Consider the following 10,910-nt stretch of genomic DNA (forward strand, 5'->3'; position numbering starts at 1 on the left):
GAGTGGAAAAAAAAAATATATGGACCTTATATGTAATGGGGTGAATGAGAAAAAAATAAAGAAATGAAATGATTTTGTGAAAAAAGTGTTAAATATGAATATCATTTTTTTCATAAAATCCCACAATTTAAAAAATGCATGGCATGAGAAAATTAGTAATTCATAACACAAGCTTCCTTAATGTCTCCAATTTTCCCAGTCTTCCACCCCCATCAACCAAGCAAATTATATTTATAAGATTTAATGATTTTTTTTTTTAATTTAAAAAATGTTTTCCACCCATTTTTTTCCGCCGGACATTTATTCCAGCAAACAAACGCGGGCTTAGTTTTAGTAAAATTTCAGTACTACCCTTACTCCTAAAACCTGGTTTACATCACCCATGGCCATGGTTAGCAATAATCGTGGTCCATAGGTCTGATTCTCGCATCCAGAAACAGGGACTTTTTAGGGTTTTTCTTTGAGGGTAAATGGTTGGAGGCTTGGAGCATATACCCTGGCCGTCCTTAGTTTCCTAGCTAGGCTACATTGGGCGCTGCACGCAAATCCTCAATCCCCCCACAGGCCGCAGCTCTCATATAGTTCAGTACTCGCAGAAAGCCTTTCTAGCAATCTGGAACAATCATTTTCTGCATTTGGTACCTTTTCTTTTACTTCTTAGAACCATTATTCTGGTTTATGTTTCTTCTGTACTATCAAGTGTTTCGTATTCTTCAATCTCAATCGAACGCTTGTCTATTATTAGTTTTCGTGGGATTTCCCTCCAATAAGGTCAATCGGAAACTACTGGATTTCATATAGTTATAATCATCTAAGAATTGCAATGTGTTGCTTAATTGTTCTTGTATACCTGGAAGCTTTTTACCTTAATTTGAATGTTTATTGCCTTGACAGGGGAAATAAAAACAGAAGAAAATGCCTTTAGGACTGATATTGGGGGTGGGAAGGGCATTTCGAAGAAAGAGAACATCTTCCCTTGACATTCTATCTTCAAAACGAGCCCCGAGAGATTACTACAAGGGAAAGAACTGCAAATCCACTGGGTTCCATACTCGCAAAGGTTTGGAACTCTCTTTCACTGGTTTTCATCTGCTATTTGCTTATTTTCTAAATCTCCATTCCTTTAGTGCTTTTGTTTTTGTTGCTTGGTACATAGAATTTTTTTCGAGCTTTAGATGTTTAATGTTTATGAGGAAGTTGGGTCAATGATATGAGGAAGTTCCTGAACTTTGCTACTATTTAATTTATGGCTTGTAATGACTTAACTTCTCAACGAGGAAACTGTGATATGGAACGACGATCCGTAGAAACACTTGTGATAAATTTGAAACAGTGGCAGTGTTATTTAGAAGGAAAAAAATGAAGGGTAGTTCAACTTAAGGATGCTTCACTATGTGGTTCTCTTATGTTTTTCTTCTTCCAATTAATATACTACTTCACAAGTAACTTGTTGAAATTCAGCGATTCCTAAATAATAACCAAATTTGCTATTGTAACCCATCCAACTATTTAAATTCTTGAGATTTATCTTTAATCAACCTGATCTTTGTTTAAGAAGAGCCCTGAATGCATACAAATCATACAATCATTTCTTTGACAAATGACTCTTACAAACCATCTTATGGTCAAATGATATTTGAGTTTTTGGTTTGGGAATTCAATTGTGTACATGAGAAGTGGCTCAAACAAGAAAATTTTTGTCAACATTGAACTGACATAGTAAGCAGCTCCTGCTCACTTCATTCCCTGTGTAATGCGTTAAAAAGTATTAACATTAATACCAATACTTTATGATTCAAGATGCATTTCTTTATTGGTAAAAAAGTGGGAAACATAAGGATAAATTGTATTTGAAACAAGGTTAGGCAATCTAGAGTTCTAAAAATACCTGGTTCAGATCACTATTGCCTACTCAACAACAGCAGACAGCGGTAGTTATCTCTTAACGGTGTCAACAACAGCAAACAGCGGAGTGTCAATTCTATAATTGACCAGAAATTGAAAAGGGTGGTTATTAGCTGAAGAGGAAAGGCATAAGGATCTGTTATCTGTATTTGTTGATCTGAGGTTAAGTTGGGACGAATGTTAAATCAGGACCAGGCATAGTAAAGGAATACGCAAATGGATAAAGTGGGAAAGAGCTTGTTATGGTGAGATTTGGAAAAGGTCCACTTCTTCTAACATCAAGCAAAGCCAGCAATGGGAGTAGTTTGAAAGATCTCCCTTAGCAGTCAATCTAAAATTTCAAAACTAGGATCCCAAACCACTTTCTAAGATCCACCAATGATGGTTCCAGACAACACTTAAAGAAAGTTGAATGAATCTCATGAGGTTCAGGTACTGTTTCAGATGTAGAACTCATGATAGGGGACATGGCTGGGGACAGGAATATAGTGATTGAATTGCCTAGGGTAGAGGGATTTACAGCCAGAATTTTAGCAAGAAAAGAAGGATTTAGGAATTTGGTACTGATAGATCTTGATCTTGATCTTGCTGCCCAAGTTGCACTTTTGAAAACTGAGTTGTGGTGGGATCTCGGTCCTCCCCCCTCTCTATTTTCCTTTTTTGTTCTGCCAACTCAATTGACCATCTTGGTGGGATAGCCTATTTTGGGCCGAAAATACCCTATTCTGCACATAATTTAGTCATAACAAGTATACATTTCATGTAAAACAACTTCAGTAAACAATAGAAATTCTTGACTTACAAGAAAATTAAAGTAAGATTGATTTGTTGTAGGTGTAGGCTAGATGTAGTAGCAATGGACTGCAGTGGCACCTCCAACAACTTTCCAATTGAAAAATCGGCCAAAATTTTGAAGAGGTAAGTTTCCAGCTGCAAAATACACCAACTTGGTCAAGTTCTTGTCAGAAATCTTGTCTCAGATTAAGTTGGAGGCTTTTAAACTAGATCTCAGTTTAAGAATCCTAACAGTTTGTGTATTAAAAATTCCTTTGGGGTAATATTCTACCAAAACAAAACCAAATAAAATGAAAAAGTTGATATTGCTTATCCCAACATCAGTTTTTACCAGGTCCCAACTGCCAATTAACCTCAAAGATAATACATGCTGGAAATTAATTTTGCAATTGGTTTGAATATATAGGAAAGAACAGAAAAAGAAAAGAATTTATTTCCTCCACCATTTTTTTTTTTTTGGGGTGGTGGTGGTGGTTGGGGAATGACTAGGGCATCCCACCAAATTTTTGGTCAGCATCCCACCAACTATATATAGAGTTACGTAACAACCTGGAATAACTGCAACAAGAAAAACGGGATCTTTGAACAAAAGTTGATATATCAGCACCCCTCCAAGTTATACTGTATTCTACCCTGTAAGTGCAATCGCATACTAAGGATAAACTATCTCTCTATATCTCAAAACATGTCTCTTCTACTCTTCCTTCCCCCTATTTGGATAGCAATTACGTTCCTACAATATTAATTAAGGTCAATCATCCCAATTCAAATAGGACTCTTCAAAAGATATAGAATTCGAATAGGACATCTTCAAAAGTAACTTTAGACACTCCGTAATATGGACTCTTCAATCTAATCCTAAAAAGTAACAGCGGATACAATAAGACTCTTCAAGTAGCCAATCGATTCCTTCCCTAGAATTTAGGGATTTACTGGTTCCTTATAGGTTTCAGTGTAGACTTGTGATACTAGGGACCTATCAATACTCCCCTGCAGAAGTTTCACCTTGTCCTCAAGGTGAAAATGCTGAAAATCTCTTCAGTAGAGGTTTAATGGAGTGGGCTTGACCCAGGGGGTTCTCTTTGGGGTCTAACTCGGCCCATTCTTTGTGTTGGGTTTGTTTGGGCCTTAAGTTTGAGACGAAACATAAGCGATTGAGGCCCAAATAACACAATCTTTGGCTCATAGGGATTGGACCAAACCCACGAACCGGTTCACTGAGGTGAATCGAACCAACCCCAAAAACCCTAATACTCCATCGTCTTCTTCTTCCTTTCTGCGACGATTTGCTTGCAACCGTGATGTGTCGTGGAATAGGAGTTTTTCCTGCGGCAGATCTACGAGCTCATTCTTCTTCAATTCAGCGTCGAATCGAGTCCTCGCAGCCCCGACGTTAATCCGGTAGGCATTGACACCCAAAATTTCCCTCATTCGAATCGACATTGGTTTTTTGAACGTGTAACTTTCGGGTGTCAAGGCAACGTCATACGTTTGTCTCCACCACGATACTGTAAGGTTGTCCAAAGTGGAGATAGGATTTCTTATCGCTCTCATCTCGAACTCCATTCTTTAAGGCGCCCGTAGAAGTTCACCCAATCCAGTTTGCGCCGATGTCTCGGTAGACCCAACCTCTAACGCCATCTCATCATCTTCCGATCCAGTAAATCGAGTGCTACTGCAAGCCAGTGTTCTTGCTGAATCTGATGTTGCCAGCAGAAGAGCTTGACTTCAATCAACCATTCCTCCGCTAGTTCTTTGCCTGGAAAGATTGACAATGTCATCTCACTTCCCTGGGATCGTGAATGCTCTGATACCAATTGTTAGGTACCTGAATGAGGTTACTTAACAAGGTGGAATAACTCAACAAAAAAAACTTTGAGACTTATAATAAAAGTTGAATATCTACATTTATGAGGTGATTCCTACGGCTACCCAAGAGCAATGGCTCTCACATAAACTTCTCTCTATATCTCAAAACATGTCTCTTCTACTCTTCCTTCCCCCTATTTATAGCAATTACGTTCCTACAATATTAATTAACAGAATCATCCCAATTCAAATAGGACTCTTCAAAAGTAACCTGAATTCGAATAGGACTCTTCAAAAGTAACCTGAATGTAATATGACTCTTCAATCTAATCCTAAAAAGTAACCTGAATACAATAAGACTCTTCAAATCTGCCAATCGATTCCTTCCCTAGAATTTAGGGATTTACTTTCCCTGTCGAGTGTAGACTTGTGATACTAGGGACCTATCAGTCAGCATCCCACCAACTATATAGAGTGTCACCCTGCAACTGCATCTTGTATTAAGGGCATCTCACCAAATTCATCTATCAGCACCCCTCCAAGTTATACTGTATTTCACCCTGTAACTTCATCTCATTGTAAGGATGAAAACTAGCTGCCTTTGCACACTCTTTCATCTTTGCTGTTTTTACTCTCTTCTTGGAAGAAAGTACATGTCTTGATAAAGCTAAGGTCAAGCATGACATAGCTCCTAATCACCCACCAACGAAGATATAGAATTAAGGACAATATTAGTGACTTTAGATCACTCACAGTTATAAAGGTGGACGGTTTCATCAGGTTGAAAACTCTCAAGTAGCAGCAGTCACTCACAGTTATAAAGGTCGATTGGTTCCAATTATAGGTTTCAGCAGGTAGAAAACTCTCAAAATAGCAGCAGCTGGTCCTGCATTTGAAATCAGGTTGAGTTCGAATAAGAGGAGAATATAGGAGACGGGAAAAATATAAAGTACAGGGATAAAGGTTGTTCAGTTCTCTCAGCTAGTTTCCTCATCCCTAGGTGTTTAGCTCTCAACAGCAAGGTCTTCACCCTTCTTATCACTGAAGCAAAGAGACATAATAATAGATTCAAAGCAAAAAGCTTCATTAATCAGTTCACAAGAATCTATGTGTGACTGAGTACAGCCATTCACACACAATATATATATATATATATATATATATATATATATATAATATATATATATATATATATATATATATATATATATATATATATATAGACTTTTACAGGAAAATAAGGAACTGCTAATGTTTCGCTTTTGTGTTAGTATTTATGATTGTCTACTGTCTAGAGCATAGACTTTTACAGCATAGGTATGATCTAATGTTCCATCAGTTTAGCTTGTGTGTAATATAAGTATGCATGATTCTGCTTCTCTTTGGGAAAATTTAGCAGGACTAAAAGTTTCTAAAATGGTAAATGATTCCTTTCCACCACTTCGTACTATTATGAGTTTAATGAACGGAAACCCATTTAAGTTTTGTAACCAAAAAAATTAGAAATACATACTCATTGAATGATTGGATGGTACTATGATTGGTGACAAAGTTCTACTACATTTTATTGCAGGTGGCTATGTTGTGATGAATGAGAAATTGCCGAATTATGTGGTCCCTGATTTGACTGACTTCAAGGTTTTTATATTCATATCCTGAAAGTTATAGCTCTGCTTCTTTCTTTTTTTCCTTTCGAATTTTAGAATTGCAATCAACACAGTAAGCATGGTAAATGTGGGCTCACAAAATTAGGTTTGAAATGACGATAGAAATCCATTTCTGTAGACATTGCCTTTAATATGGGTTCTAACAGAGTAACAGTGTGCACTTTGCCTTACATTTTATAATTGTAGGTTAAAATTTTCTGGGTAGTCCAGCTGTTAGAACCACTTGATCAAATTGTTGATGACGGCCAAATGGCTTTTAGTAATTCTTCCTTTCTGAGATGATATGGTCAGATTAAGGTATGGTATGTATAGGGCTGAACTAAAAGGAAGAGGTGGTGAGAAAAGGGTTAGGTTGATTATGGCTAATAAAAATTAGGGTGATCAAATGAGGTTGGGAAATGTAACTGCTAATAAAAGCTGGAAGAAACTAGCAGCAGATAATTAGCTTGGGGGGAGGGGGGATAAAGGAAGAAAAGAAAGCACTTAAGAGCAAGGAATACGTAGTTATTACAACATTGAAGTACTTCTCTCTCTTTGTCTCTGTGTGTCTCATGGTTTCGGAGAAATAGAATGGTTGAAAATACAACAATTGCAACTCAGCCTTATTGTGGCTAGATGGGGTCGGCTATGCATATCCTTGAAATCGAATAAACTCTTGAGGAAAATAAAATAGAAAATATTAACCATGGACTATCTTCAATGAACTTGTCTCCTCATGGAAACTTCTTTCTCGTAATTCTAAAGTAGAAACCTTACTAGAATTCAAAGACTTGTGATGCATACTTATATCCAATTTCAGTTTTTGGAACTCCTATGGTGCTTCCCAGATGAAGAAATAGTGTTAAGATAGTCTTTTCCCTTGTACTGTTGGTAGGGGTATTTTGGGGCTTTGCCTTTGTGTTTAAGTTGTAAGGGTTGTTCAGTCTTAATTATGCTCATGGTGGGCAAACTAAAGGAGTTGTTATTTCCTGTTTTATATAGCAAAAGTTCTACTCGCTACTAAGTCTCATTCTGCTCTACCTACAGCGCTGTTTTGCCTCTCACAACTTTCTTCTCTTCCATCTTTCCCCCCCCCTTTCTCTTCCATCTGTGTTGATTGTTTACTCTTTGGTTCTGCTGCATGGTATGAGAACACTCGACATTCAATAGTAAGGGTGTAAACTCGGTACAAAACCGTATGCTTAACCATAACCACACCTATATGGAAAATGGTACTATGATACAGTATGATATCAGTGTGAAAGTGGAAACCGTTGGTACATGTTGATAGCTTACTGATACTGATACCAGGCTGGATGATATTTACATGTCTGTCACAAAAAGTGGCAAGAGAAAGAAAATCGATATTTAGGCAAAAAAATTGAGGTTTTGAGAGATAGATATTCTTGTGAAAATCTGTTTTCAGTCCTTGACTGCAGCCTTGCAGGCTAGTTGATTCCCAAATAGTAATGAAAATCTCGGTAAGGGTTTTATTGCACAATTGGGGTTTTGTGTCTGATGTGGTAAACACATAGTCAATACCTACTTATAGGTTTGGCCTTGATACAGTCTACATTCTTTCAGTATCATATTGTTACCCTATAAGTAGGGGAGCTCAACACAATGGCTAAGTTGAACTACTGCAACCTGTTGGTTGTGGGTTCAAAACTTGGAAATGACCTCTCATGTGAAGCAAGGGTTGAGGCTACATAGATTTACTCTTCCCAGACCCTGCAGTAGTGGGAGCCTTATTCACTAGGATGATGCTTTTTTGTAGCAGTAAGTCAGTAACCATATAAAGAAGTATATTTATGGATATGGTAAGAACCTAAAACATTGACTAAGCTCATATTTTACCCATATTGTAACCATCGAATAGCAGCATTGGTGGAGATATTTAGGCAGATTCGCTGCGCTCATGTTTGTGTCGGATATGTCATTTGTAGTTATTATTGATATAGTTTCTATTTTTATACTAGCTTGTAGTTGTTAAGACACAAGCAATATAGGAGTTCTTGTTTTTTGTGTTATTTCTTTCATTTGGTTCCAGCAGCTAGATCTTCTAAAAATATGCTTTTTCACTGAGATGGAAGCTATTTGGCAGTCAAGACTTACCATTCCTTTTGGTACTTTTAATTATAAATACGAAAGGAGGGAGATTCTGCCAACAATTTTGGCTAATGGAATATCTGTTTTCTCCATGGAAATTACTACAACAGCAGCAACCCTAGATGTTGAATTAGAGGGGTGTGGTGGTGGTGAAGCTAAGTCATACCCCACCTTTCTCCCCCCTCTTTTTTCCATCTTGTTCTCAGTTTCATCAATTTTAATCTTAAAATGTGGGTATCGACCAAGGAGGTCCAATCCCTCTACTATGGAGTATGATTCTTATAGCTTTGCCTCCAGTCTGTTGGTTTTGTTTTGGTTTATATTTTCTCCTTGTTCTGTGTATCTTATTTCTAAGTTTCTGTTCATGCTTGTCAGTTCCTACCCACTTGTGCCCGAGTCTTCTCTTAAAGATTCCAGCCTTTCTCCGGTTGGGTCAAACGTAACATCAAATCAAAAACCAGAAACCTACATTTGGGAGTGCTCTCTGTTTGTTGACTAAGGTGAACATTAATGCGATCATATGTGCAGGAACATAGCCTGAATTATGCTGAGCTATTTATAGAGGCCCTGTAGCATAATGATACTTCTCCTGGAAAACCCTGTCGTTTCTCCATTTTCTTACTCCCAAACTCTAATGATCTGTTTTCAATTTTCATTATCATTTTTTATCAATTTTCTTTCTTTTGACATACCAAATTTATTTTTTATTCCATAATTTATTTAGGCCAGAAGTTACCAAAAATAGATTTCTATATTTCATTTCTTTTAAATAGGCAAAATAGAAAGAGAGAATTGATACCAAAAAGGCCCTGAGGTGAACGTTTATGCAAGCATATGTGCAAGAACATAGTCTGGATTGTGCTGAGCTATTTATAGAGGCATTGTAGTGTAATGATACTACTCCTGAATCAGTCGTGACACCGGCTATGTCATTCCCAATTATAGGAGCATATTTTCTTATCTATGCATTGAGAGTTACCTGTGATTATTTAGAATGTTATACTTGTGCCAGTCTTGAATAAATTATGTATATGTCTGTACTGACCCATCCATCCATTTATTTGTGATCAGCTCAAGCCATACGTATCTCAGTGTCCCAGAGAAGTGAATACTACTGAGAACACTGATGCTGCTGCTAATAAATAAAAGATGGGAAGAGGAAGTTTGAGATATTCTCTGATGTTTTAGCTAGAGTATTGCCTCAAGTTTTTAAATTTTCTCTAAAAGAGTGGGAACTGGAATGGATTCAGGGAGGGAAACCTGATAGCCATTTTGTTGCCTTGGGCCTTCTGTATCAGTTACTACCTGTTTGTCAAACAATGTTATTTTCAGACTATAGGGATGATGTCTCATAAGAAAATTTGATTCCCCCTTCCCCCCTTCCTTTTCCTGTATTGTTTCCCGTATTGTTTTTATGGTGTTTGGTAAGATTTCCTGTAGTGTTTACGATGCTGCTGTCTTCATTACCTTCATCTCTTTTATTGTTAAATTTTTTTCTTTGCCGGGATGAAATTCTATCTTTCTCGCATTCTGGGATTCATGGGCCTGGTACTCTGCAATTATCTTCAGAGCACCGAAATCTGTAACAGGGATTGTTTTGGGAGTGTGGTGAGGGGAGTACTGCTCCTATGTTTTTTCACCACGAAATGGAGTAGTTCCACCTTTGAAGAATAATAAAAATATTTAAAAGATGGGATTGTCAGTGGTTCCCATCCAATCTTGTGGATCAGAGGTTTAATAAATAACATCGGCCATCGAGTCTGGATTGTTTTTCCGGACGGCTGTTGACCAATAATTACATGGAGCCCACAAGGTTAGTGTGGTGGGATTTTTTTAAAAATATTTTATTATTTTTTACTTATGAATCTTACATAATTTGAGGTTTAACTCCATAGGGGGAGCACAAATGTTAGGGGAGATAATCTACACTCGGCCAAAATCGAAAGGGAAGCTCAAAGGCCAATAGCCAAGCTGAGACAACTCAACCCAACTACTAGGGTTCCACCCTCCCAATTCCGAAAAAAAAAATAAAAAAATTATTATGTTAGAGTTTCTTTAATGAGACCTAAAAGGAGGTTGGGTCATTTTAGTGCCTAAAATTACATGCTTCCCAGTTTTTATAAAAATTCATTAAATGTGATTAGTTTGCTTCCTCCATTATTATTATTATTTAAATTCTTTCATCTTTTATCCGAATCCATTAAACATGATTAGATGTATTTTTTTCATTAATTTCTTCATTTTTTGTAAGAATTCAACCGAAGAAAAAGAAAATACAAATACAAAAAAAAAAATAATAATAAAATAGAGAAAGAAGATACATGGGTAAAAAAATTGATTAAAGAGATAATATAAGGATTAATTTGTTATTTTAAAATATCAAGGGAAAGGATAGGAAAAAAATGTACACATTTTTTGGGGAATTAGCTGTGAAACTTTTGAAAGAAAAAAAGAAAAGAAAAGAATATAAGTTAAAAAAATAATAATAATAAATATAATATAAGTAGAGAGGAAAAAATGAAGATTAGTAATTTTTCCTTCAATGTTTCACTTTACAAAACTAATTAACACTGAATCTGCATTTACAAAACTAGTCAAAATAGTGTTTTTTTCACATCTTTGGACATTTTACCCCTAGAGTTGACC

General features: G+C 36.6%; 1 protein-coding gene across 3 annotated transcripts; it reads left to right on the forward strand.

Moving 5' to 3' along the window:
- Positions 1 to 503: 503 nt before the first annotated feature.
- On the forward strand, positions 504 to 9,638 carry LOC149009043 (uncharacterized). 3 transcript variants are annotated; one of them, XM_089163684.1, is made up of 4 exons: positions 504 to 638; positions 895 to 1,060; positions 6,083 to 6,147; positions 9,336 to 9,638. In XM_089163684.1, the coding sequence occupies exons 2-4, from the start codon at positions 916 to 918 to the stop codon at positions 9,408 to 9,410; spliced, it is 285 nt and encodes a 94-aa protein (XP_089019810.1). In that variant the 5' UTR covers positions 504 to 638; positions 895 to 915; the 3' UTR covers positions 9,411 to 9,638. The 3 variants fall into 3 exon arrangements, with proteins under 3 accessions (XP_089019810.1, XP_089019811.1, XP_089019812.1); XM_089163685.1 differs by having other exon boundaries at positions 519 to 580; positions 893 to 1,060; XM_089163686.1 differs by lacking the exon at positions 504 to 638 and adding an exon at positions 653 to 771.
- The last annotated feature ends 1,272 nt before the right edge of the window (positions 9,639 to 10,910 follow it).

This window comes from Hakea prostrata, chromosome 7, assembly GCF_041222555.1.
Source record: "Hakea prostrata isolate BN-2017 chromosome 7, UWA_Hpros_2, whole genome shotgun sequence".
Lineage (NCBI taxonomy): Eukaryota > Viridiplantae > Streptophyta > Magnoliopsida > Proteales > Proteaceae > Hakea > Hakea prostrata.